The sequence below is a fragment of the Littorina saxatilis genome, linkage group LG11 (assembly GCF_037325665.1).
Source record: "Littorina saxatilis isolate snail1 linkage group LG11, US_GU_Lsax_2.0, whole genome shotgun sequence".
NCBI lineage: Eukaryota > Metazoa > Mollusca > Gastropoda > Littorinimorpha > Littorinidae > Littorina > Littorina saxatilis.
Window position 1 is genome coordinate 17,817,494 of NC_090255.1, and position 27,124 is coordinate 17,844,617.

The 27,124-nt window shown below is 40.6% G+C and overlaps 1 protein-coding gene across 1 annotated transcript; it reads right to left on the minus strand.

Annotated features, from left to right (window-relative positions):
* Positions 1–9: 9 nt before the first annotated feature.
* Positions 10–27,124, minus strand: LOC138979913 (beta-1,3-galactosyltransferase 5-like). The gene is made up of 5 exons (XM_070352689.1): positions 26,954–27,124; positions 5,642–6,503; positions 4,737–5,330; positions 2,402–2,547; positions 10–1,503 (listed from the first exon to the last, which is right to left on the minus strand). The coding sequence occupies exons 2-5, from the start codon at positions 5,876–5,878 to the stop codon at positions 1,035–1,037; spliced, it is 1,446 nt and encodes a 481-aa protein (XP_070208790.1). The 5' UTR covers positions 5,879–6,503; positions 26,954–27,124; the 3' UTR covers positions 10–1,034.

Consider the following 27,124-nt stretch of genomic DNA (forward strand, 5'->3'; position numbering starts at 1 on the left):
GTATTAACAGTTGATCGATTTCTTATTTTGTCGAGACAAAACCACACAAAACGTTTCACAGAATTGAACAATTAGTTCAGGAGATTATTCATTCCATATTGCGGTACTGGTGCTCAACAAACCTTCAATCGTTCTGAAAACCTCTTGTGAGAGGGAACGGGGCTTTATGGGAGGGAACCCAATGCTATGCACCCCGACTTTCATGGTTTGTGGTTCCACATCTTTCATCCTAATTCGAATGCAAAAGTAATAAATTTAAAAAAAATGTGAAGTAACATGAAACAAATAACTATTCCTTGATTATGTGTGTGTATGTCTGTGCGTGTGTTTGAATGTGTGTGTGTGTGTGTGTGTGTGTGTGTGTGTGTGTGTGTGTGTGTGTGTGCGTGTGTGTGTGTTTCACGGTCAGTGAGTATCACTCCAGTTGAATCTTTTCCCCGAAGTTCTTCTGCCGCAGTTTTCATCGTGGGGCAGACGGGGCTTTTAGTTTTAATACCACACCAATAGTCTGATCGTTGTTTTTGTTTGTGCGTTTTAGGTTCATGTTTGTTTCAATAAGCTTACCCAGTCAGCTGTTGAACATGCACTCCTTGGAATTTACATTTAAATGCACAGATGACGATGCAAGTGCGCTGTAGACTTCCTTGAGTTGCCAAATTTGATATTAGTCACTCAACAACTAGACTCCACTCGTCTCGGTTTGAATGGACGGTCTGGGCTTAGATTATTTTGTCTTGAACTGACTTTATCTCCAAGTTATCGGTTTTGTCGTAGACTCTGGAGGCAAAATTCTTCATCCCGTGATTCGCTTAGGCTGTGAATCCTCATACAAACGTAATATGTCTGTATTAAAATCATATTCAAAGCATATATCGACGTGTTGCACAACTCAACACCACCAGCGTCAAGTCGCAAATTCAAGTTCAGATAAAGAACCCCCAATTATTGTAAACTACACCTTTTGTCTGCTGAGCTGTTTGATTGTGAACAGCACAAATGTGATATATTATACACTTTATGTATCACACACGATTCTATTGTGTTACGGACGGGCATTGGGCTTTCCATATCTCCTTCAGCTTTGCAGGGCTTACTTGATGCACAGTCACAGTCTCCTCGGCTCGGAGTTTGCAAGGGTTCGACCAGCCGTGGAAAAATCCTCGCAGTCCCTTCAGTTTGAAAGGGGGCCCCAGCCTCTGTATACACAACGACACATACACGTCCTCCAAGTAAAAGAAAGGCACGTGAGGGGAAACGGAAATGACGTGGCGTGCCACATTGAGGCTGGTGACGTAAGTTGTCCCCGAGCAGAAGCCGGGATAGGTTTTTTCAGGGTAAGCTTTGACGGAGGCGTACCACTTGGAGTTTTTGCTGCGGATGGGTTGTTCGTTGAAACGGCAGGCCCCTCCGACTGCCGTGTGCAGCGTTGCATTCTCGCGTCGGGCGATGTTGAGAAGATTGGGGACGTTGATCCACATGTCGTCGTCAGCTTTCAACAAAAACCTGTGGAGCAAAAATAAAGTGAATAGTATAAAGACCACTGTGGAACTCACCCTTTAAGCCCCACACCCCGCCCCTACCTTTAAAAAACAAAAAACTTGCTTTTCAGATTTCCTGTTCATATAATCTGTTAATCTAACTACATTTGAAGATTCCTCCTTTAAGTTAAAGATATGAACATTTCAGAGGTCTTTTAAATAACGGTGTTCCCCTGTACAAATATTATTGTTTTGTTTAGAAGTCATGCGTAGGAAGGCGTCTGGGATTACTTACTGTGCTGTCAAATGTGCATACAATGTTAGAACAGTTAGAGAGACAGTGAGAGGGAGGGTTGGGATGGCAGAAAGGCCCGCAGTCCGCCAGGCAAGAGAACAATCATGGGCATGCGTCTTGTTTGCAGAGGTAGAGGTATGCAAACAGACAGACGAGGAGATGTACGTACACATACATGCATCTTCTAAAATGTGATGCTTGGACTGCGATAGGAGTACTTGGTTCTCTGTTGTGGTCGTGATCCAAGGGAAGTAATTTACAACTTCCGGTAGCAACGATCGATGGCTTAGTGGGACCATTGCATCTTCACTCTTCAACACCTCACTGTCCTGCTCTTTTAGCTCTCAGGCTTCTATATATCACCTGCTCTCGCGCCCTCCTTTCTGGCTGCTAATGTCAGCCTGCACAGACATTCTTTCCCTCCGCCTTATCGCCTTGTTCTTAATTCACCTCCTCTCTGGTGTGAATTTCAAGTGTGGACATCAAAGGTATTGGGTACACGTTTCCGTGTAACCAACGATCTTCCAGTTATTTGGTCGCAAAAGTAAAGAAAAAACCCCATTGTTCTCCTGGCGTTGTTACCAGCGTATACAATTACAAGAGTAAAATAATCATCAAATGTACTCACCTGGCATTGCCGCAGAACCGGGTGGCCCAGCGCATGGCTGTCAACGTCTTTAACGTAAGGTTGGAGTAGCTGTCCATGAAGTCATACATGATGATGTCACCGTGACGAGCCTGCTCCTCATGTGCGCTCTTCATGGAGCGTTCATCCTGGTGAAGGGATGGAGGGGAAATTTATTTCACGGCCAAAAAACAGACGTGAATGTATCGAGAGTCGGTGAAGAACCGGCTGACTGAATTTTTTTTTAAAGCAAGCAGACAGAAAGACAGACAGACAAGACAGACAAAAAGAAAACTAGAAAGACAGACATCAGAGAGACATAAGGGATGCCGAGAAGACAAGGAAGGCAGACAGACAGACAGACAGAAAAAACAACAAGTCGCGTAAGGCGAAAATACAATATTTAGTCAAGTAGCTGTCGAACTCACAGAATGAAACTGAACGCAACGCAACGCAGCAAGACCGTATACTCGTAGCATCGTCACTCCACCGCCCGTGGCAAAGGCAGTGCCCGTGGAATTGACAAGAAGAGCGGGGTATTCGTTGCGCTGAGAACGATAGCACGCTTTTCTGTACCTCTCTTCGTTTTAACTTTCTGAGCGTGTTTTTAATCCAAACATATCATATCTATATATGTTTGGAATCAGGAACCGACAAGGAATAAGATGAAAGTGTTTTTAAATTGATTTCGAAAAAAAAATTTTGATAATAATTTTTATATATTTAATTTTCAGAGCTTGTTTTTAATCCGAATATAACATATTTATATGTTTTTGGAATCAGCAAATAATGGAGAATAAGATAAACGTAAATTTGGATCGTTTTATAAATTTTTATTTTTTTTTACAATTTTCCGATTTTTAATGACCAAAGTCATTAATTAATTTGCCTGCCAAACGGTTGTGTGACGTGTCTAGTGTGTTGGCGAAGTGTCTTGTGCTTGTCACTTCTCGCTTTCAGCCCTCACCGCTGGCTAGCACCGTCTGTCCTTTTTAGGACAATGCGAAAAGAGAGCAGAATGCGTCAGTCTCTCCTGCCAGTACAATAACCTCTCCACAACAAGCCCTATGTAGTGCCTCCATCGCGGCGACAGGCGTAAACTGGGTACCGCAAGGCCCCAGGCTAGACTACAAGGACTCGGAGGAGGTTGGCCCCTAGACGTGCGGCATGCGGGCCCACCGGTGTGTGGAAACGCCCAGGTGCCCACGAACCAACCTCCAGCTATGGGTCAAATAGCCGGGCAGGATAGGCTCGTCAACCCTGGCAGGCAGCTATCCTAAGAGAAGACCACTCTGAATTCAAAACGAGGGTAGAGGAGGCTCATCATCCATGGAAGGAAACTCGTCTAGGAGAAGGAAAACTCCGAAATGAAACCCACGCAGTCCCTCGAAGACGGAACGGCACTGGCCTTTTTTAGGCGGGGAGCAGACCGGGTGCCTACGCTATCCTCGACAAATGGTTGTGTCATCAACGAATCGAATTAATTAATTTTTAAGCCACCAAGCTGAAATGCAATACCGAAGTCCGGGCTTTGTCGAAGATTACTTGACCAAAATTTCAACCAATTTGGTTGAAAAATGAGGGCGTGACAATGCCGCCTCAACTTTCACGAAAAGCCGGATATGACGTCATCAAAGACATTTATCAAAAAAATGAAAAAAATGTTCGGGGATTTCATACCCAGGAACTCTCATGTCAAATTTCATAAAGATCGGTCCAGTAGTTTAGTCTGAATCGCTCTACACACACACACAGACAGACAGACAGACAGACAGACAGACAGACAGACACACGCACATACACCACGACCCTCGTTTCGATTCCCCCTCGATGTTAAAATATTTAGTCAAAACTTGACTAAATATAAAAACTAGAAAGACAAACACGCTTAAACCAAAGATAAACATCAAAAGGACATTAGGGATGATGGGAAGACAAGATAGGCAGACTAAGAGACAAACAGGAAGGCAGGCCGACAGGCACGCAGACAGACAGACAGACAGACAGACAAACAGGAAAGCAGACAGACAGCACGGTAAGAAGGACGTCAAGCTGACGGAAGGACGGACAAAAAGACAACTGTAAAGGCGCCAAAGATAATTCTTGTCAAGCAAACATCGTAATTAAATGAACTTTCGTCGGACAGGTAAATACAAATTCAAGAAAAACTACCTGTGAAACAAGCGGTGTCAGCTAACAGAGAGAGAGAGAGAGAGAGAGAGAGAGAGAGAGAGAGAGAGAGAGAGAGAGAGAGAGAGAGAGAGAGAGAGAGAGAGAGAAATAGCAGTGGTAACCAAACAGCAAACCAACTCAAAGGGAAACAACCCCTTGCACTAACCTTGACCCTTCCTAAGAGGAAGACGTGCCTGATGTGCGCCGTGTTATTACGCGTCACGGACGCCCACGTGTCACGTATCGCTTGGCGTCTGTCCACCGCCCCGTGAGTGGTCAGTATCACGATGACCATCTCCACTTTCTGGCTTCTGTTTCCCATGCCCGTATTGCACACACCACAGTTTTCTATAAGCCCCGGAAAATTCGCGTTGAAACAGCCGTTACAGCTCACCGGACGGGTACCGTTGGGTAGAGACTGACTTTTGAAAGTGAAGGTCTGGTTGGACGTAGCTGTCGGTCCCTGCCTGGCCAGTTTACAATGGTCCATGATAGAAGGTGGTGGAACTGCTCCAAGAAACGATCCTAGCAGCACACTGGATTCTACGGATGGCACTCGCTGAGTTGTGAGTTTTTTTTTATTCTGTTGAGCGTTTGAAAACGGCGTAGTGGTGAAGAATGAGGCAGGCGCATCGTGGAAGGATGAGTTATCGATAAGATTCCTCACTGAAGTCCCCGCGATAATGCGAAACACCTCGCCAACACTGACCTTTAGGTCAGTTCCAACATTTTGAGAGCTGGCTGGCGAATGGCTGAGGTTCTACACAGAGACAGAAATTGAATGTTTTTTCATTGCCTGGGTCAAATCAGATTTTTACAGTTGAGAAATTTCACAAAGACAAAAAATGCACAAAAATCACGGGTTGTTGATTTAACCATACGTTGAAATTCAGTTATGTCTGTCTGTCTGTCTGTCTGTCTGTCTGTCTGTCTCGTCACTGTGGGTTGTATATACTTCATGTTTACATTAAGTTAAGAGCTTGACCACTATCACAATTTAAAAACTGCGATATTAGTGAATCTGGTCTGTAACTTTAACCAAACGGTTCAATTTTAACTATATACATGTACCTGTTGGGTCTCTGGGCTGAGAACCGAGCGACTAGCCGAGGATGCCATAGAAGGCATACCCCGCTGTCTAATGGGGTAATCACGTTGAAGGCCTTTAGATGCAGAGTAGCGCTGGTGACTGGCCTCCAGTCGCTGATCGTTCAAGGTGACCTCCAGTACCACCAGACAAAAGGCCGTGAAGCCCAGAAGACACACCAAGCTGATCTTCAGCGTGTTCCTGGAAACTGATGACGCCATAGCACGTGCCGGGCTTGGCTTTCTTTTTGAAAGGATGAGGTTTTTTCTCAGGCAGGCAAGGTGGCGGGTGTTATGTATGGTCGACGAGTTTTCACATCCAAAATGGATGTCGGTCCATGTTTTGATGGTGTTGTTGTGAGTTTGCTACGTAGTTTGTCATAATATCTGGGACGTATTTTGAGAAAAACTAAATTGTTGCAGACTTTGTACAAGCCTCTTTTCCACTTGATGTGTTAATTACAGAAGCCATTATTTTAGACACGAAAAAAAAACTGCAACGGGAAAGGTTTCAAGAGCCATGTTTCCAACAGCAACTTACTATGTCGAAACAGGAACCTTGAAGCAGAACAAAGGCACTAATCCTCCAAAATGGCCGAAGTGACATTCAAAGGCACACCTAGCTATTATAACACATACATAACTGCTGATTGTTGACTAGCTGTTTGTCACCCCGATGGACCACGAACCAGCAACGATCATATCAGAAGGAAGAAGGACATTCGCAGAAAGTCGATCACAGGTGATAACTCGTAGTATATGAACTGTAGTGTAAGTACGTATTCCTCTTGCCAGAGATTCAGCTCCGCCTTTCCTGTTCCTGTCCCGTTCACATCAATTCTGGTTCCTGCACACATAACAAAAACAAAAATCTTTGCAACTTTCGCATCGCATTTCTTTTACTCCCGGGACATTACCCAACGCAGTAACGTAAATGCTTCGCAGTTACTAGGCTCCTCTAGCAACCTAGACATTTCTTTTTGATGAAAGTAAACATGTGCATGGCGTCTAAATATTAATGTAAACAAAACGAAAGTTATAGTTTTTTCCAGGGGTAAAATTAGAAATAAACCATTGCATGTTTACGTATAATGGCAATTTAATCGAAATAGTGTTTGATGTAATGTACTTGGGCCTTAAAATTAATCATAATAATAAATTTTCAGTCGCACAGAAGAATCTATATGATCGTGCCTCAAGGGCAATGTTTGTTCTTTTGCGTACTTGTAGACAATTGTCACTGCCTGTGGACATACAAGTTGACCTGTTCGATAAAATGATTGCTCCAATTTTACTATACGGATGTGAGGTATGGGGTTTTGGTTCCTGTGAACTTGCTACTAAACTTCAATTGCGTTTTTATAAAATTGTTTTCAAACTAAAAAAATCAACTCCAAATGCTATGATATTTGGTGAATTTGGAAGATATCCACTAGATGTTAATATGAAATGTAGAATGCTTTGCTATTGGTATAAACTGATTAGTCCTATTCATAAAAATAAATTTTCAAGTATTGTGTATTGCTTTACTTATAAATTGTATATCAACAAGATGATTGAATCTAATTATTTATGTTTTATTGAAAAAACCTTAAATGAAATTGGTCTCTCTGGCCTTTGGACTTTTCAAGAAAATGTTCAATACTCAAGCGCATGGTTTAAAAAGAAAGTAAAAAGAAGCTTGTATGACCAGTATATCCATAAATGGTTTACAGAAATTGGAAAAAAAATGTTTTGGAATTATTGAATGTTTAAAGATATTTTTGCATGTGAAGACTATGTCACACACCTGCCATATCAGCAATGTGTTTCAATGATGAAGTTTAGAACATTAAATAACAATTTGCCTGTACAGAAAGAACGTTATCTTAACATCCCGAGGTCAGAAAGAACTTGCACCAAATGTGTATCACAAGACATAGGTGATGAATTCCCTTATTTATTTGTCTGTGATTTTTTTCAAAGAAGAAAGAGCTGAGTTGTTACCACCTTACTATTGGTAAAAACCTAATGCACTTACATTTAAAAAGCTGTTTGCTACCACGAAAAAGAAGTTGCTAAAGAATATTTTGGATTTTATTAATAGAATTTGTAACAGTTATTCTTAATTTTTTAATTTTTTTATATTTTTTATTTACTATATTAGCATATATCATGCTTGTATTGATTGTATTTATTGTTCAAAATGCCCCCAGGGGTTATGGACTAATAAAACTTGAACTTGCATAAGTAAGAGTTAATGGTAAGCCTACCGTCTCATGTACCGTCTTAAACAAAAGGAATGTATAGTCTTTAAATGCACAATTCTTATATTGAAAATATTTGAGCTCACAATCTCAGATATGAGCGGGTTTTTATATCGGATAAGATGATCCTAACACTTGTAAGATACCAACAATGAACAGCCTTGGTGCTCTCTGTGCACTCTGTTTTGTGTGTGGGATAAATTCATTAATCCATAAGAGAATTCCATCCCCCCACAGCAAGCAATCCGGGTGTTGATCGATAGTTAATTTTGACTGGTAAAAGTAATACGCTTAGGGCCGAAGAGTTTTTTTCAGTGGTTATATGATCATCATCATTTAATTTATATAGTCCAGTGACTACTAATTTGAATACTGCTATTGCACAGCTGCTGTAAACGACGCCATTTGAAAACTACAGACATTTACAGTCTTCGCCTGTTAAAGGGAAAATGTGAGTGACTCCGTGATTGTGTGAACAGGTCTTTCGAAAAAGAAATCTGCCGTGGATATATATCCGCAAAATGCGCGACGGCCTGTATTTAATCAGTCCTCAAACAAATCTGACATTTTTCTGTTAGGACATGATCCTTGATGATCATTTTAATAATTCTTGATTTGATACGTATGCTCTCCTTGGGTTGTCTGTAAAACATTATGTACGCCATTTTCCCAATGTAATTCGTGTAAATTAATTTTTTTTCTTCTTCATATACATAATTATGATAGAATATTGATGTATGAATTGAAGAAATGTATAAGAACACAAGAATGTATGAATGACAAAGAACAAATGTTTATTTTTGAATGTTTTATATATGTTTTATTACGGACACAAAAGCTCAGCAATGCAATTTCTCTTTTAGAGATTAATAAAGTTTATTGTATTGTATTGTATTGTATTGTACTGTAAAAATGTTTTATTCGAGCAATTTTACATTTTGTCATGCAATGCATAGAAGTCACATAATGATAGAGTAAATTAAATTCTACTTTCTCATGCAATCTATTACTATTGAATCTGTTTTTACTCTGCTTCATATAGATACAATATGCGGAGAAAGATACAACGTAGCAGTCATTTTCTTCCAAGGAATGCACCCTAATTGAACGAAGTAATTACACTTGTGAACCAGAACCTATCCGACATTTGCAATAAACACAGTCCAGTATCAGCAAGAAAACCGCACAAATAATAATATACACTATTACCTTAGGTCTCTTCCATGATACTCACATTTGCGCAATAACGACGTACAAAGAGCTAATTAGCTACAGCAAAGTGTTTTCTAAACACAGCCTGAATTCTTTAAACACGATATTATCTTCGACATTACAAAATCTGCAGGGAGCAGTTTAAGAAAGACACACAGTGCCGTTTCTTTTCAAGATTGACAGTTTATCGAAAAACAACCACGGGTCTTGAACGCTAGAAGATATCGATCTCATTAATAATGTACATACCAGGTGTTAAGACGCACGCAAAAACGTACAGACAAATAGAAAAATACAGACACACGGACACAGACACACGGACATAGACACACACACACACACACACACACACACACACACACACACACACACACACACACACACACACACACACACACACACACACACACACAATCAGAGAGAGAGAGAGAAAATTGAATTGAATTGAATTGAATTGAACTTTATTTAACAAGGATTAAGATTTAAGGCTACGCCTTTTCTTACAATCTGTCCTTGGGACGCATAGACACACAATTATATAATTAAAAAATTAAAAATTAAAAAGTTAAAAAGTTAACCAACAAAAGGAGGTCGGAAAATTTCAGCACGTGATAATAAAGATGACGATGATCGATGATGATGATGACGATGATGATTATGATAATGATGATGATGAAGATGAGGCATGAAGAGCATACATATGTGGTTATTCATAAAATCAAATGTATACTATGCAGGTAATTATAAATACAAGCTGGTAGCAATCGAACATGTAGCAATAGTACAACAAAAATATGTTCAGAACATACAATGCACAGCATATCTTTGACGTAATACTAAGTGTGGCAAATCAAAAGGCGCTAAACTACTCAGACACTAAGTGGTTTTTAACACATTTTTTAAAAACTGTTTAATGACTGTAAGTGCTTAAAGGATGATGGAGAGAGAGAGAGAGAGAGAGAGAGAGAGAGAGAGAGAGAGAGAGAGAGAGAGAGAGAGAGAGAGAGAGAGAGAGGCTCACGTACACAGACACGGCTTTCAATTGGGTTCCCAACGTGCACGTGAAAAATGAAATGGTGTCACAGATAACCCGTCAGGGGTTGACAGCCACAGTTGAGCTGGTAATCACTTGTCTAAAACACACCTGTCTTCGTCACTGACCAACTCGACGTTTCTGAGCTTGCACCAGATTTAGTGTCTAGCAGTACGCCTAAAAAGTGTGCTTGGAACAATAATTCATGAAAATCAGTTTGGTTTTATGAAAGGCAGAAATAGTAGCACAGCAGTTAGAATGATTGATGATATAATTACACATCTCAAACAAACGAACAAACCAGGGCTACTCCTAGCTCTAGACTACAAAGCTGCTTTCGACACAATATCAAAAGAATACATAATGTATGCCTTTAAACGCTTCAATTTTGGTAACACTTTTGTTAGATGGGTCACTACGCTCATGAACGAAACAGTAAGTTGTGTAAATTATATGGGGTGGTTGTCAGAGCCTATAGAAATGAACGCTGGAATTCGACAAGGCTGCTCATTCTCACCAATGGCCTTCGTGCTCGCCTTAGAGCTGCTGGCAGTCAAGATGAGGGCAGATCAGACAGTTAAAGGGGTATTCTTGCCATCAGTCAATAGTACTAATCAAGAAAGACTATTGAAAATGATCTTGTACGCTGATGATATTACGCTTTTTCTGAAAGGCACTGATGATGTGCAAAATGCTCTGACATTGGTGTCATATTTCTCCAAGTTCTCAGGACTGGCTGTGAACAGACTAAAATCGGAGGCCATGTGGTTGGGTTCACAGAAGTACTCTGAGGAGCAGCCATGTGGCTTCAGATGGAAATCAAAAGTCAAAATTCTTGGTATATATTTTAGTAATAATTTAGAAGCCTCGGAAATCGAAGAAAACTGGACGGAAAAAATTAATCATATTCAGAGCACAATGATTAAGTGGTCTAAGAGAAACTGCAGTATAATGGGAAAGATTTGCCTTGTAAAATCACTTTTGATCCCTCAATTAACACATGCTTTGCAAGCTTTGATTATACCCGAAAAGATCATATGTAAACTGAACTCAATGTTTTTCAGATTCATTTGGAAAAAAAGATTTTCAAACACAAAAGCCTATGAAAGGTAAAACGAAAAGTTATGTGCCAGGAAACAAGTAAAGGTGGCCTAAATATGATTGACTTGGGTGACTTTCAAAAATCCTTTGTACTTGGATGGTTTTCGAAATTACTGCAACCAAACGAAGAAGCTTGGAAAAGTATTCCACTCAGTATGTTCTCCAAACTCGGAAAAAATCTATGCTGCTTTCAAGCAAACGTCAAACCAGCCTTATTTAAAGGGTTGGGGTTGATTACAAACAAGTTCTGGAAAAGCGTTTTAGAATGTTGGCTTGACAACCATGAAAAGATATTACCATGCGTGAAAAAAATGACCCAGCTGGAGAATTTATGCCTATGGAATAACTCTCTAATTGCTTATCGTGGCAAGACAATGTTTCTACGTGATTGGGTTACATCTGATATATGCTATGTGAAGGATTTATACGAGAATAATATGTTTTTACCATTTCACAGGATTTGTGAAAGAGTTGGGCATAAACCAACAAGACTATTTGAATATGGGGCAATTCGCACAGCAATAGCATCCCTTTTTTTGAAGATGAATGATAATGGAATACAAGCTATGAAGGTAATGGATTATCAAAAAATAAGTACATTTAAACCCAGGCAGTTTCGTAAATTAATGGTAGACGCTTATCAAACTGACACTATTGCAGTCAGTTTCTGGAAAAGAAGATCCTCGAGACGTCTCACTCTACTGCACATACGGGTCGCGAATAAGTCACCGGCGTGGGATCGTGGTGGTTGGGGGTTGAGCGTACTTGGGTTAGCACAAATACAGATACAAATATGTATTTGTGTGTAAGTTGATACGTTTACGTCGGACAAAAGCTGCTGTCTTTCACATTTCTGTAACCCGGTTAATTGAGTCAGAGACTATAGAGTATACAGAGACGCGTCATCCTTCTTAGCGCTGCGGTGCGAAATTGAGACCGGCCAGCTCAGCGCGGGAAAAGAGCCACTCCCTGCCGCACAAGGAAGTTCGCGTATAGCGGCTGCTGTCGGCTGTGTCCGGCTGACAGTGCTGCAAAAAGTAACTGGATGAAAAAATATGTTTGTTTGTGAACATCCTTTTTAAATGACCATAAAAACACCGCAGAAAATTGTATAGATTAAAATTAAATCAAATTTTCTTAGGCAGTATTCGCTGCATCGCTGTAGTTATGCAAACATGATTCAAGACATTCAAGTCAGTCTCTTTTCACGAACTAACCGTCGTTATTTTTGTGTGTTTTAATCAAGTACAAATACATACTGAATTCAAAAGTCATGGTCAGTAAAGCCTGAGAAAATATGTCAGGAATAAATCGTTTAACGAAATAGTTCCCGGTTAAATAGGTAACTAAGGCATTTAGTCAATTTGGTGTCGTCCCAGCACCTCGAAACTGAAATGTGTTGTCAATTACACGGAGCTAAGAAATTATCATGTAAGGAAAACTGTAAAATACAGCAACTTAAACCAGATTCTTGTGACCAAGCTGACTTTAAAGAATCTTGATCGATCGATGATTTTCTTATTTCTTTTCAGTTGCTTCTTTCTTGTTCAGAAAGCTCTCTCTCTCTTTCTCTCTCTCTCTCTCTTTTCTCTCTCTCTCAGTCTCTCTCTCTCTCAGTCTCTCCCTTTCTCTCTCTCTCTCTCTCTCTCTCTCTCTCTCTCTCTCTCTCTCTCTCTCTCTCTCTCTCCCTTATTACGGCAAGATTCCGAGGTGGAATAACAGAACTATTTGTGCACGTTAATCGATATAAGAGATACGATGCTGTTTAGCGCCTCTCTGAGCAACAAATATAGAGCCACCCATCTCAAGTTTTTCTCGCGAGCTAATGCGAACCGTATATTTTGTGTTACGCCAACAAAACACGATGTATCTATTTTTCCGGCGTGAAGATAAAGGACTCATCACGGTCACGCGATACGTGTACCCGGATCCTCGAGACGTCTCACTCTACTGCACATACGGGTCGCGAAGAACTCATCGTGGGATCGTGGTGGTTGGGGGTTGAGCGTACTTGGGTTAGCACAAATACAGATACAAATATGTATTTGTGTGTAAGTTGATACGTTTACGTCGGACAAAAGCTGCTGTCTTTCACATTTCTGTAACCCGGTTAATTGAGTCAGTCACGACTCTTGCTATAATCACAAGTACGCTGACGTTCGAAGCAAACACAGGCCGTGAAAACAGGCTTGCCTTTTTGAAAGGAGCAAGCTTACCCGGACTCTTGTTCGTCTCATGTAACTGCACATCCAGATCGCGATGAACTCAGCCGAGGACCTTACTCGGCAGAAATGCAATTATGTATGTGTTTTGAAAACTGAAACATTTACGCAGGACAGAAACTGGGTCTCTCTCTCTCTTTATGTTTCTATTTGTCCAGATCTATCTGTCTGTCTGTCTGCCTCTGTCCCAGTCCGGTATCGCCATAATGGCTAAAGGGACGTTAAACAACAATAACTACCCAACCGTCTCTGTCTTTGTTTCTCTCGATCTCTCCCCTGCCCCCCAGCTCTTTCTGTTTCACTGTCTGTCTCAATGTCTCGCTGACTGACTGTCTCTGTCTGTCTGTCTATCTCTGTCTCTCGCAATCTCTCTGTTTATAAAAGAGATAATCCAAGGTGTGTGTGTGTATGTATGTGTGTGTGTGGGGGGGTGGGGGTGGGGGTTGGGGTGGGGTTGAATAACAACAGGGGTAGGACAGGTAGGCTGACGCTCAGAGAAAACAAGTCTGCACAACACTGGTGGGCAAAAAGGTAATCCATGATGCATGACAAGTACACTGAGGCTCAGAGAAAACAAGTCTACACAACACTGGCTGTCATAAAAGGCAGGCCATGATGACAGGTACAATATCCTACCCGGACCCTTGTGTCGTTCTGCTTTGCTGCACATTGGGGACACGTTGTACCCGCCGTGTGCTATAACAGGAGCAGAATGCAGCTATGTACCGGTCTTATTCATCACACCATATTATGGTGTTTTTCCACGCTGCAAGCTTTAGGTAAAGTAGTCACTGAATAATAATATTACCCCTTTCCAGGGGCCAATGGCCTGTAAAGTAATAATCCACTGTCATCTCTCTCTCTCTCTCTCTCTCTTTCTCTCTCTCTCTCTCTCGATCTATCTCTCTCTGAACGTTTGCTCTCTGTGCGTATTTGATAATTACAGCTTGCACCCCGAACTGTCATAAGTTTGATACCCTTGGTACCCGTATAGCCTGATGCAATCGACCCCAGCAACCTTCCACTTTTTCCATGTGTTGTTTATTCTAGGGCCATGAGCCCTAGTATTACGCTGGCGTTGGCTCACATGTATGTATAGCTGAAAGCTTATGGGTGTCGGCAGGCGTTTGCGCATGCGCTTATGTCGTCATCAGTTTGTGTACACAGAAAGTTGTGACATCCGTCACCCTATGGGAGGGGTGAAGGCAACATTGTTGTTCATCTGTAGAAAGTTGTGAAATCCGTCACCCTGTGGGAGGGGTGGAGGTAAAATTGGTCATCACTGAGTTTGTGTAACACAGGAAGTTGTGAATTACAAAATTGTTTAACAAAAACATCAGAGATCGAATTGTTTAGGGTCAACCGCAACAAACTCAAACCGAGCCATGCATACTTACCTGTATTTGAGTGACTTATATACCAACATTTTTATTTCTTATTTTCAGCACAGGTGTAGGAAAAATCATGAACCAAAATGTTATTTATTTTCTAATCTAACATTTTTTTACAAATGTGACCATGTTCTTTTAAACAAACAGTGACATTAAACATTGTTATGTTAAAAAAAAGAAAAAAGAAAAAAAGCTTTTGCGCACAAATCAGAAAATATATACATTGTACATTTGACTAAACCGTGAGTTTCTGTGGCAAAGCCCGACCGAGGAAATTGCACTGGTTTTATTTTTAGATCAGTGGGAAATTTTCAAGAACAGACGCTTGCATTACGCGGACTACTACTTTTGGAGTGCCGCGGTGGTGAAGCCACAGAAATCGGTCATTGGCCGTGGCGCCGAGCAGTGCGCGCGGGGACCGGGACTATATTTTGTGGATCTTTTCTTTTGTTGGGAATTCCCGAACCGTCTCGGTGCAGCGCACTGATCTAAACTGAATAGTGGATTATTTTTAGATCAGTGCATGCTACAGGAGTACGGGAGACAACTCCAACTGACTAAATTTGTCGTCTGCTTTTGTTTTCGATACGAGACGAAGCACTGACTTATGCCGCTGAAAAAAACTGAAATCAGCATTAGATCAAACCGATCAACTTTTATCCAAATCATGCAGTTTGTAATCAAAGTAAGAGCTCTGAAGTTGTTCATGTTGATTTCTTTTTTGTGGTTTCTTTGAAAGTTAAACTAAACAAATACAACATTATACGCACACTGTGTTGAAGTATTTACTATATTATGTGTGTGTTCTACAGCGCCCGCGCGTGGGTGTGTGTGTGTGTGTGTTCGTGTGGGCGCATGACTTTGGGGTTCACATGGTTTGTTTGTTTGTTTCAGACCCACACCCATATACACACATTTCACATTTAAACCATTTGTCGGCCCCCTGTCGATATTTATCGACTAAGTTCCTTTGTGTTGCATTGTTGGTGCAAGATGACTGAGTGTGTACAAGAAACCACTTTGACCATTCACCTAAAAATTACATGAAGGAACGTCTGGGAACCTGCTGATTTGAATCAGCAAATTTTCTTTATCATTATGTCTACTTACATCGGAGTACAACATTCGGATTAAGCAAAGCAAAGCCCACGACCAGCTGAGTGTCTCGCGACTGGGGTGGGCTGTGATTGACCGTTGACCTCACCCCGGCATTGAAACAACAGAGGTGGACGGAGGGGGTTATGACAAAGCAACTCTCCCGCTGAGAGGGACAGTTAGACACCGACACTTGGTACCTTTTTGTATCAGTGAACGGGCGCGGGCAGCCTCTACTGGAAGCGCTCTGGAGATAATGATAGGGTTTACTCTGTCGAGTCTTCATATCGAACCATTATTCTTGCGTGCTCCGCCGCTGGTGTTATGCAATATGTCTAGGTTTCACAAGAATTCCTTGTTTTGGTCACCGACACACTGAACATTTCTGTACGCGAAGAACTGTCACCATTGCATTTATTTTGCTCTTTTTCTCATTTTGTTCATGTTGTTTGAACACCGTGTTAACTATTTACAGAAACTTCGTAACTTGTTACTAAAACTAAAAGTTCCGCAGCAGAATCGTCACTGCATATGACATTTTGTTATTTCTTGCAATGTTTTTAATTGTTACTCGTTCTTCTCACTCTCTTCGTGTTGTTTTTACACTTTGCAAATAGTTGTGTTTGTGTGTGCTGTAAGTTCCTCACGAAACACATTTTCCGCCACTCTGCATTTGACATAATTTTAAAAATGTCGGGTCTTCTTTGTTTGAATTCTTTGCACTCTGTTCATATACATGTTACTCTGTATGTCTTCTTTGCAATAAAATGGGTATCTTTTACTCAAAGTTTCTCAACAGGGAGATCTTGCAGTGCATGTAACATTTCGTACTTTCGTACAGTATTCTTTGTTAGCTCATTTGTGGTCTTTTGCTCAAAGTTCTTCAACAGGGAGATCCAGCCCCATTGCATTTGACAATGTTCAATCTTTATTCAATCTTTATTCGTCTGTTTATTTTTTGTTCGACTAATAACTTCATTGTTCTTCATTGCAAAACGTTGGGTGATCTTTTACTGCCTGCAGTGATGACCATATCACCAAGAAAATTACATGGTAATTTGCATCAAGATTGCAGTATATTTCAGCCGGCCAATGATTGACAGTGCACTGCATCAGATCTGCTCTCATTGCTTTACTTATCATTGCAAGGCTCAGAACAATTCATGGGAGCAGTGAGCTGTTTTATGCTATGACATAACTGAACCCAAGTGACCTGGATACCATTTTATTTTAAGGAACATCGCTTTGATGGTTTTATGTTATGTGCAGATTGCTCATTGTCATAATACATTAGTTGGGTGGCTGCTTCATCCAAGTCACCTTGTGTTACATGTTACTGTGATTATGTGTGGATTGGTGCTTCCTCCTTTTTAGTCACTTTTCTTCCACTGATGATACCGTGATTGAAGTTGCATTGCTGCTCCCACCTTTGATTCCCGTTTCAGTCGTTCATTTTTCTGTATATGAGTGGATTGGGGTAATTCAAATGACATAGTATACATTAGTCAACATTAGACAATCAATGCCTTCAATACAGCAATTGCAGGCAGGATCAGGACATTTCCCATGGATGAATGCGTTCATATCATTGATTAAATTTGCGCATATTGCGAAAGTGAAACTTTACAACGAAGGGGTTATTTTTTCAGTCATTTGAATTTAACAAATATTTTGATAGCTGTTGTGCATGAACTTTAGTTTGTCCACGACCATTCTACAAAGTTTCGAGTCTATAGGTAAAATGGTCGGACATTTACCTTTTCTCCAAAACTGAGGTGTTATCAAATTACACCTCCGAAATTGTCAATGGCGCGGAAGCTTTCCTGAATAGGCATGGCCTTGAACCCAGCTCTAACTGCTTTCTTCAGGTCACCAATGATCTAGGGGATGAGGCGTGTGTTTGTGCATACTCTAAAAATATGACTATGGCTGCACCATTGGAACCCCTTTCATGACCGTGCCTACACATGGCAAAATACGGTATAAAGGAGTTAGTTTGATTTTACGTTGGAACGTTCTTTTATGCGGAGTTCCATTCTACGTTTTCAAAGTCGCACACACAACTAATCCCCCCCCCCCCCCCCATGTTCTACAACATGTTTTGGCGCTGTTGATCTCTGATCAACCCTTTTTTCTTGTTTTGTTTTGCTGTCCCCCACCTCATTCATTATCTCCTAGGCTTAGAGTTTTAAATCTGTCATCAGCTTGTGCCACTAAAGTTGTTGGTGTATGCACAATCAGTTGGAACTTCTTATTCAACAATAACTCTTGCATCATGGTTTGATGACCAGTTTATACCGACCTGTCATATGTAGAACACATTGTGTACTGATCGTCTGATGCAATCGACCCCACACCCTCCCACCACCACCAGCTATCCTCTGAGTGTATGGTGTGGTCAGTGGAAAGACAAAACTGTGTACATTGATAATGACAAAGACAAAATGGTATACGAAGATGGAGACGTAAGACACGGGATAAGGGATGGTTCAAGACGGAAACGTAAGACGTTTCAAGACGGCGTCAAGACACAGGTAAAAGGATGTTTCCATCGTGGATCCATTGCTGTAAGTCGACATACACTTCCTTAGGTTCCTTATTTTATACCCTCGACAACGAAATAAATAATTTTAAAAACAAAGAAAATGAGAGCTAGAGGCAAAGATTGCACAATCTGTACAAAGATAAAGACGTAAGACGTTTCAAGATGGCGTCAAGACAAAGATTAGACCGTAAGATGTTATAAGACGAAGATGGTGACGTAAGACGTTTCAAGATGGTGTCAAGACGAAGATTTAAACAAAACTCAAGACGTAAGACGTTTCAAGACGAAGATTTAAACAAAGATGGAGACGTAAGACGTTTCAAGATGGCGTCAAGACGAAGATTTGAACGTAAGACGTTTCAAGACGTTTTAAGATGTTCTAAGACATGGTCTCAAGACGTAAGACGTTTCAAGATGGTGTTAAGACAAAGATGTGAACGAAGACGAAGATGTAAGACGTTCCAAGACATGGTCTCAAAACGTAAGATGTTTCAAGACGTTTCAAGATTGCGTCCTCAAGATGCGTCCTCAAAATGGCGTCTTCAAAAAGGCATGAGATCCCCCTTACTATACTACTACTGGGAAGTTCGAGTGCCACCCACGATCCAAATCTACGTCAGTTGCTGTGTTCTGCCGTTCATTTTTACATTTAGTCAAGTTTTGACTAAATGTTTTAACGTGGAGGGGGGAATCGAGACGATCGAGGGTCGTGGTGTATGTGTGTCTGTGTGTCTGTGTGTGTGTGTATAGAGCGATTCAGACTAAACTACTGGACCGATCTTTCTGACATTTGACATGAGAGTTCCTGGGTATGAACTCCCCAGACGTTTATTTTTCATTTTTTCGATAAATGTCTTTTATGACGTCATATCCGGCTTTTCGTGAAAGTTGAGGCGGAACTGTCACGCTCTCATTTTTCAACCAAATTGGTTGAAATTTTGGTCAAGTAATCTTCGACGAAGCCCGGACTACGGTATTGCATTTCAGCTTGGTGGCTTAAAAATTAATTAATAACTTTGGTCATTAAATATCTGAAAATTGTAAAACAAATATTGTTTTTATAAAACGATCCATATTTACATTCATCTTATTCCCCATCATTTTTTGATTCCAAAAACATATACATATGTTATATTTGGATTAAAAACAAGCTCTGAAAATTAAAAATATAAAAATTATTATCAAAATTAAATTGTCCAAATCAATTTAAAAACACTTTCATCTTATTCCTTGTCGGTTCCTGATTCCAAAAACATATAGATATGATATGTTTGGATTAAAAACACGCTCAGAAAGTTAAAACGAAGAGTGGTACAGAAAAGCGTGCTATCCTTCTCAGCGCAACTACTACCCCGCTCTTCTTGTCAATTTCACTGCCTTTGCCGTGCGCGGTGGACTGACGATGCTACGAGTATACGGTCTTGCTGCGTTGCATTGCGTTTAGTTTCATTCTGTGAGTTCGACAGCTACTTGACTAAATGTTGTATTTTCGCCTTACGCGACTTGTTAATAACTTAAACAAGTTCAAATGGACAAAAAACTAAACATCCGAGACACTAACATTTTTTACACACAATGTGCTGGTGCGCTTATCATTATGACATAACATTTACGAAAATGAGTAACAGGTACAACTTGGCAAATTAAAACAAAAGTGAACTGTATTATGTCAGTATGATAAGAATGAATTCTGAATATAAATTAACCACCTTTGTTTAAAAGAACAAACGGGTGTAGCTCAGTTGGTTTGACGGGAAAACAGAGACATAGAGAATACTACATGGCTTGCTGTGTCGTACCAAATTTACACGAGGTTTTTTTAAAATATTGAACTGCGAGCGAAAGCGAGCTGTTCATTATTTGAAAAAGCAACGAGTGTAAATCTGGTACGACACAGCAAGCCATGTAGTATTCTGTTTATCCTACACACTGTACTTACGTGTATTTTACTGAACATTTCCTGCAGTCGAGGCAGCTATATTGAAGACGCTTGTTTTGGAACCTCGATCTCTTCTAAAGCCTCGTGCACTATATTACGTCAAAGTAAAGAAATGTCACTCTGAAAGTGTGGCGTGAGGTGTTAGTTCTAAAAATTCATCGAGGGTAATTAGCGAGCGCAATTTTTTTTCTATAATGCCGTTCGTCTCGGTGACTCTGGCATCATAAGCAGTGGAAAACAGGTCCCTGCCAGACTTGCTTGATATGACCTCATTTACATGATATACACACGTGTGATTTGAACGATCATTATATCACGAGTGTCTCTCTCACGTATGTAGAATAACATAAACTATCCAGCTGACGACGGTGGCCAACTCAGCCGGACGTAATGATGTGTGACCTATGAAGTAGGATCCTTTACAAGTCCGAATGCAATTGTTGTGTCTGCTGCTCTCTCCTCATGGACTTGAAAGCCCTTTCCATCAGTCTTTCATGACAAAGCTTGCTTTAACAATTGCCTCTTGAAAAAGCGCTGAGTGACAACTTCGGGTAACCTTCGCCGGCAATCTCTTGCTAAGTATGTACAGAGAGAGAGAGAGAGAGAGAGAGAGAGAGAGAGAGAGAGAGAGAGAGAGAGAGAGAGAGAGAGAGAGAGAGAGAGAGAGAGAGAGAGAGAGAGAGAGAGAGAGAGAGAGAGATCAAATCAAATCAAATTTTATTTTACGAGGGTTGTGGCATAAGCAATATAAACGAGCTTCTTTTCAACCAGCCCTCGCCCAGAGAGGGACCATTCTAATCTTGAATACATATATATATATATATATATATATATATATATATATATATATATATATATATATATATATATATATATATATATATATATATATATATATACATACGTAAAACAATTACAAAAGATAAGCAAGGCAGAGAAACTATTCACATGACTATATACACGTTGTAGGCTATACATACATTCTTGCGTTATGAAACACTGATGCTTTATGGACAGATATGATCAATATGAAAATAATCAGAACGAAGTCTTCCATCACTGTGACTTTTCGTAATTTGACATTAAATGTAATGAGAGGTGTTTTTTGAAAGTATTGAGACTTGTTGGGACTCGAACTGATTCCGGGAGAGAATTCCACAAAACGCTGCCAGAATAAGCTAAACTTGATTTAAAGAGATCTATCCGCGGAATGGGGACGTTGAATTTTCGGCTTGGTTTGGCTTTAAATTTTGTAATGAAAGCACTCGGTGCATGGCCGGAAAGGATTTTGTGAAGGAGCACGCCTTTATTTGATTTAAATCTTTCTTTTAAGGGCAAAATCTTAAGTTTTTTATAATCGTCGAAAACAAGACTGGATTGTTTTAATAGAACTGATTTTAGTGCTCGTCTGTGTAGACTGTACAGTGGTTTTAAAATGTTTGCACTGGCAGAGTCCCAGATGGTCGAACAATAATCCGTGATGGTTTGTATGTATGCATTATAAAATAATAACCTTGAGTGTGGATCAAGAAAGTGCTTTATTCTGTTCAACAAATATATTTTCCTCGACACGGTTTTGCACAACGATCTAACATGATGGGTCCAAGATAAATTATTATCGATATTTACTCCCAAAACTTTGTGATCTCCTACTTCCGCTATTGCATCGTTGCCAATTAATAAGGAATGAGGATTATTCTTGATGTTTTGTCTTTTTTGCCTTGTTGTAATTAACATGTATTTGGTCTTTTGGGGGTGAAGACTCATGTGGTTATATTTTGTCCAATTAATGAGATCATCTACACTGTTCTGCAATGATAAATAAACTTTGTCTAATTTTTTATCAGAAGTGTGTATGGTCGTATCATCAGCAAATAGTTCACAATCATCATTAACACTAAAAGGAAGATCGTTAATATACAGAGAGAAAAGAAGTGGCCCAAGGACAGAACCCTGGGGGACTCCATATAACACTGGTCTTTTACTTGACATAGTGGAATTCACGCAGACGGATTGCTCTCGTCCGGCTAAGAAAGATGAGAGGAGGCATAGGGTTTGGGGTGACAATCTATACTCAGCTAATTTTCTTAAAAGTAACTCATGATTAATGACGTCGAATGCTTTTGCAAAATCGACGAATAGGACACCACAGAGTTCATTATTATTAATGTTGCTAAGCAAGTTTTCAAGAAGGTTTATTAATGCTGTGTGGCACGAATGATTTACTCTGAAGCCTGACTGATTTGAATGAATAAGGTCGTATTTCTTCAAATGTGCGGCCAAGTGTGTATATATGTGTTTTTCAAGTGGTTTGGATAAAACAGGAAGAATCGAGATTGGTCTGTAATTGGCGGGGTCAGAAGAATTACCTGATTTGAATAGCGGGATTACTTTTGCCTCCTTTAATTTGGCGGGAAAGTCAGATTTGTCCAGGCACAAGTTGTAAACGTATGTCAGAGATTCTGCAATAAAAGGGGCAGACAACTTCAAAATTTTCCCATCAAGATTATCTAGACCATGAGTACCAGTTTGTTTTAAGCATATCAGATAATGGAAGACTTCGCTCACAGATAACAGGGGGATGTCTAAATTATGTGTAATATTTTTTGAAACACAAAACTGTTTCAACTTGTCCAGATTATTCTGTTTTGATCTATCATTTGTGATTATTTTTTCAACAATAGAAGTGAAATGAATGTTAAGATCATCCGCAGGTACATCAATGACAGAAGATTTTACGGTTTCTTTACGTGTCAACTGGTTGATCACTTTCCAGATGGCTTTTGAGTTTTGTTTCGTATTTGATGCAGCGAGCTCACGGTAATATTTTTTGCGAGCAGCACGTTTCATGGACGTTACTTCGTTTCTCTGCTTTCTGTACTCTTCTTCTCTGCCATTACGTTTAAGAAAATCGCGGTGATTAATCGCACATTGAATGTCGTGTGTAAGCCATTTTGGTTTTGGGTGTTGCTGCACACGAGAGGTTCTGAATGGTGCATGTTTATCATATACTTTTATAAACAAGTTGAGAGAGAGAGAGAGAGAGAGAGAGAGAGAGAGAGAGAGAGAGAGAGAGAGAGAGAGAGAGAGAGAGAGAAAGAGAGAGAGAGAGAGAGAAGGAGAGAGAGAGAGAGAGAGAGAGAAAGAGAGAGAGAGATATAAACAGACATACGGACAGACAGACAGAGAGGAAGAGAGAGAGAGGAAGAGAGAGAGAGGCACACACACACACACACAGAAGGACGGACGGACCGACGGACATTTCTTTTATTTTCTCTTTGTATTTTGATATGTTTCTTTAGTGACCTCTTGTGCTTCAAATAATGTTCTCGTCGAACCAAAACAGATAAATGTGAAGCCTTTTTTAATCAGTCTGACTTGCTCACTAAGTTGTATCATTCGGGCGAAGTGGCGCAGTGGTAAGACGTCGGCCTCCTAATCGGGGGGTCGTCAGTTCGAATCTCGGTCGCTGCCGCCTGGTGGGTTAAGAGTGAAGATTTTTCCGATCTCCCATGTCAACTTATGTGCAGACCTGCTAGTGACTTAACCCTCTTCGTGTGTACACGCAAGCACAAGACCAAGTGCGCACGGAACAGATCCTGTAATCCATGTCGGAGTTCGGTGGGTTATGGAAACACGAAAATACCCAGCATGCCTATACCCAACGAAAGCGGAGTGAAGCTGACTATGGGGAACCCAAATGGGCAAACGAGCTCACACATCACCAGAATTTCTGGAATGCTGAAGAAAAAGTATCATGCTATTTTGAAGTATAGGAGCCTTTTTACAGTGATTAGCCTCTTTACTGGTCCACATTAGGAGCTTGGGCGCTTGATAAGGACCAGTTGTAAATGTTTCTGTATTCATTTTTGGATCAATTTATATCAAACCTAGTTTGCTCCAATTTAGAGTTTAACATGCAGGTTTCATGTTGTGAGTAAGTGCCCTACATTCTATTCGACGGATGACTGATTTTGTGTAGTTTATTAAAGTATAATACTTGTGAAAGTCCCCCCCCCTCCTTACCATACCTCTTTCAACCGATACCCCCATCCCTTCCCCCCGTCGCAACCCCCTCCCCCATCTTAAACTTGTTTGACGAGTTCGGGGTATACTGCATAGAACATTGCTCTAAGAAATAACATCCTGTTTATTTTACTAATTTGAATGGCGATAATAATTTAAGACCCCCCAACCCCTCCCATGGATGACCTACTTTCCCGTCCTTGTCATTCGCTCAAGAAGCAGGTAAGGTGTTTCTATAACATAACAGACGACTCTGTGACATTGGTGTCTCGAAACAGGGTCGATGGAGGTTTCAGAAATGTTTACTTACTGCAAGTGGAGGAGAGGCCCCTAATATGGATGTCTTTAGCTTCACGCTGATAACTAGCTTGTAATCTTGCGAAGAAGTTTAATATAGTGTTTGGTAGTTTTACTCTTTTTAGCTAGCCTTTAGGCCTAATTGGAGCAAACTAGGTTTGATAGAAATTGATCCAAGCAACATTTCTGTGTACCCTATTAGTCCCATGACTTACACAATATTAAATAGATGGACAAAGTGTGTCGTAATTAAAGGAACAGCAAATACCAGACCTATAGTGTTACACACAAAAACGTGCAACAGAAAGCACAGCATGTACGTATAACAGGAAAAGGAAGCTTTGAATCGATCTGTTAGCGTTTGTTTTGTGCTTTCCTTCTCAGGTTGCTGGTACAGAGCTTGCGGGGATATCGACCGAGTACTCAGTACCAAAGAAAGATGACGTCATTTTTCTCATCTCAGACTGTCGGTGAGTCCCCCACTGCACCCAGCCCCCCCCCCCCCACCCCACCCCACCCCCTCCCCCCACCCCCTGCCCCCTCCAGCCCGGACGACGAACCGTATCAGCAAACGGGATGTTATGCGATACCGTAAGTCTTAGACGAGAAAAATGACGTCTCCTTTGTCTCCGTTGTCTATTGAGTATCTGGTCGTTTTATCCGCAACCCTCTGTAATAAATACCGGTAGACGAAGATAAGTAGATGCACTTTATTTTTTAGTTCGCTGAGGTCTCCTCGAGAAAGCTGAAACTACTGCGCCCATAATTATGTCTGTGCTATGTGTGCTGAGCTGTGTTGTGTGAAGTCAACGAGCAGGAATCACACCCAATGGAAAGCTTAAACAAAACCTTGACACTGTCATCTATATTATTACGATGGGATGTCAGTAGTTCAATTTCTAGTTGTATATGCCGATGTTGGTTTTTTTTCGTAGTATGCTCCGGTGGGCGAAAACCATATCACAATTTGGAGCATTTATTCTTGCTCATTTGCTGGAAAAAGCCGGTAACGGAGATGACGGTAAATGAACCCCCAAGACTATTTTTTGTCTTAGGTGCTTGCCTGCTAGATTCAGACTCACCCCAGCAGTAAACAACGCCCTGTATCCAAACTAAACTGTTTTGAAGGTTGTTTTAGCGGTGTTCGTGTATGAAAAGTCCATCAAAATGAGATGCCAAGATATTCCGAAAGAAGTTACTGCTTTTGCGCCTATTTTCCGGGACATTTTCTTTTAGCTTTGGCGATAACTCACAAACATGACTGCGCGAACAGAACTGATGGTCGTGCCATTTAAAATGATAGTGCATGTGATTAGAAAAAGGTTGCTTACATTTTTAGAATAGATGTATAATTATATTCTTAAAAAGAACGCCCGGACATTAAAGAAGATGACGTTTATCGTAGTATTTATTGCTCTCAGAACTAACAAGGGTGAAAAGTGATGAAGTTAAACCTACTGCTCAATTACCTAGAACTTTCGTAATAAAAGGGGTTAACTCATATCATAATAACCATGTTAGCAGGAATTTGATTTATTGTGACACTCTGAGCGGGTATCACATGTCCTCAAACGCTTTTCAGGTCATAACAAAATAAATTAAAACGCCCTCAAGCTCAGTTTTAATTAAGGATTTAGCAAGGGCGGTAACTCATGTCCTCCAAAAGGTTTTTTTTTAGTTTTTCTTTTTTTTTTTCTTTTATACGCGGCACTTTAATATAGAATTCAGAAAACACCTGTCAGATGGTTTTTGGATCAAATTTCTTTGGGCTCTGGGGGAAGCCGGACCCTGACTGCTAGTAACGACTGAAGGTAAACAAACAAAGAGAGAGAGAGAGAGAGAGAGAGAGAGAGAGAGAGAGAGAGATAGAGAGAGAGAGAGAGAGAGAGAGAGAGAGAGAGAAAGAGAGAGAGAAAGACAGAGAGAGATAGATAGATAGAGTGAAGGAGTGAGACAGACAGACAGAGAGAGAGAGACAGACAGAGACAGAGACAGAGAGACAAACAAAAAACAAAACAAAAGAGAGAGAGAGAAAGAGACAGACAGACAGACAGACAGACAGACAGACAGACAGACAGACAGACAGACAGACCGGCAGACAGTAAAAAACAAACGAAAAAGAAACTTAAAAAACCAATGTCTTTTTCACATTCTGAAAGACAAACGCAGAAACAGAAAACCAAATCCTACCTGCACAAACACACGGCATCGCACGAGGAAACTGTGCTGTGCATGCATACCCAGACCCAGAGATTGCTATCCCATCCAGCGAAGCTACCCAGTGAGGTAAATGTCTCATTCCCTCACAGTGACTTGCAAAGGTGCACCGTATTTACTAGGTACGCGGCAACCTTCCCTTGG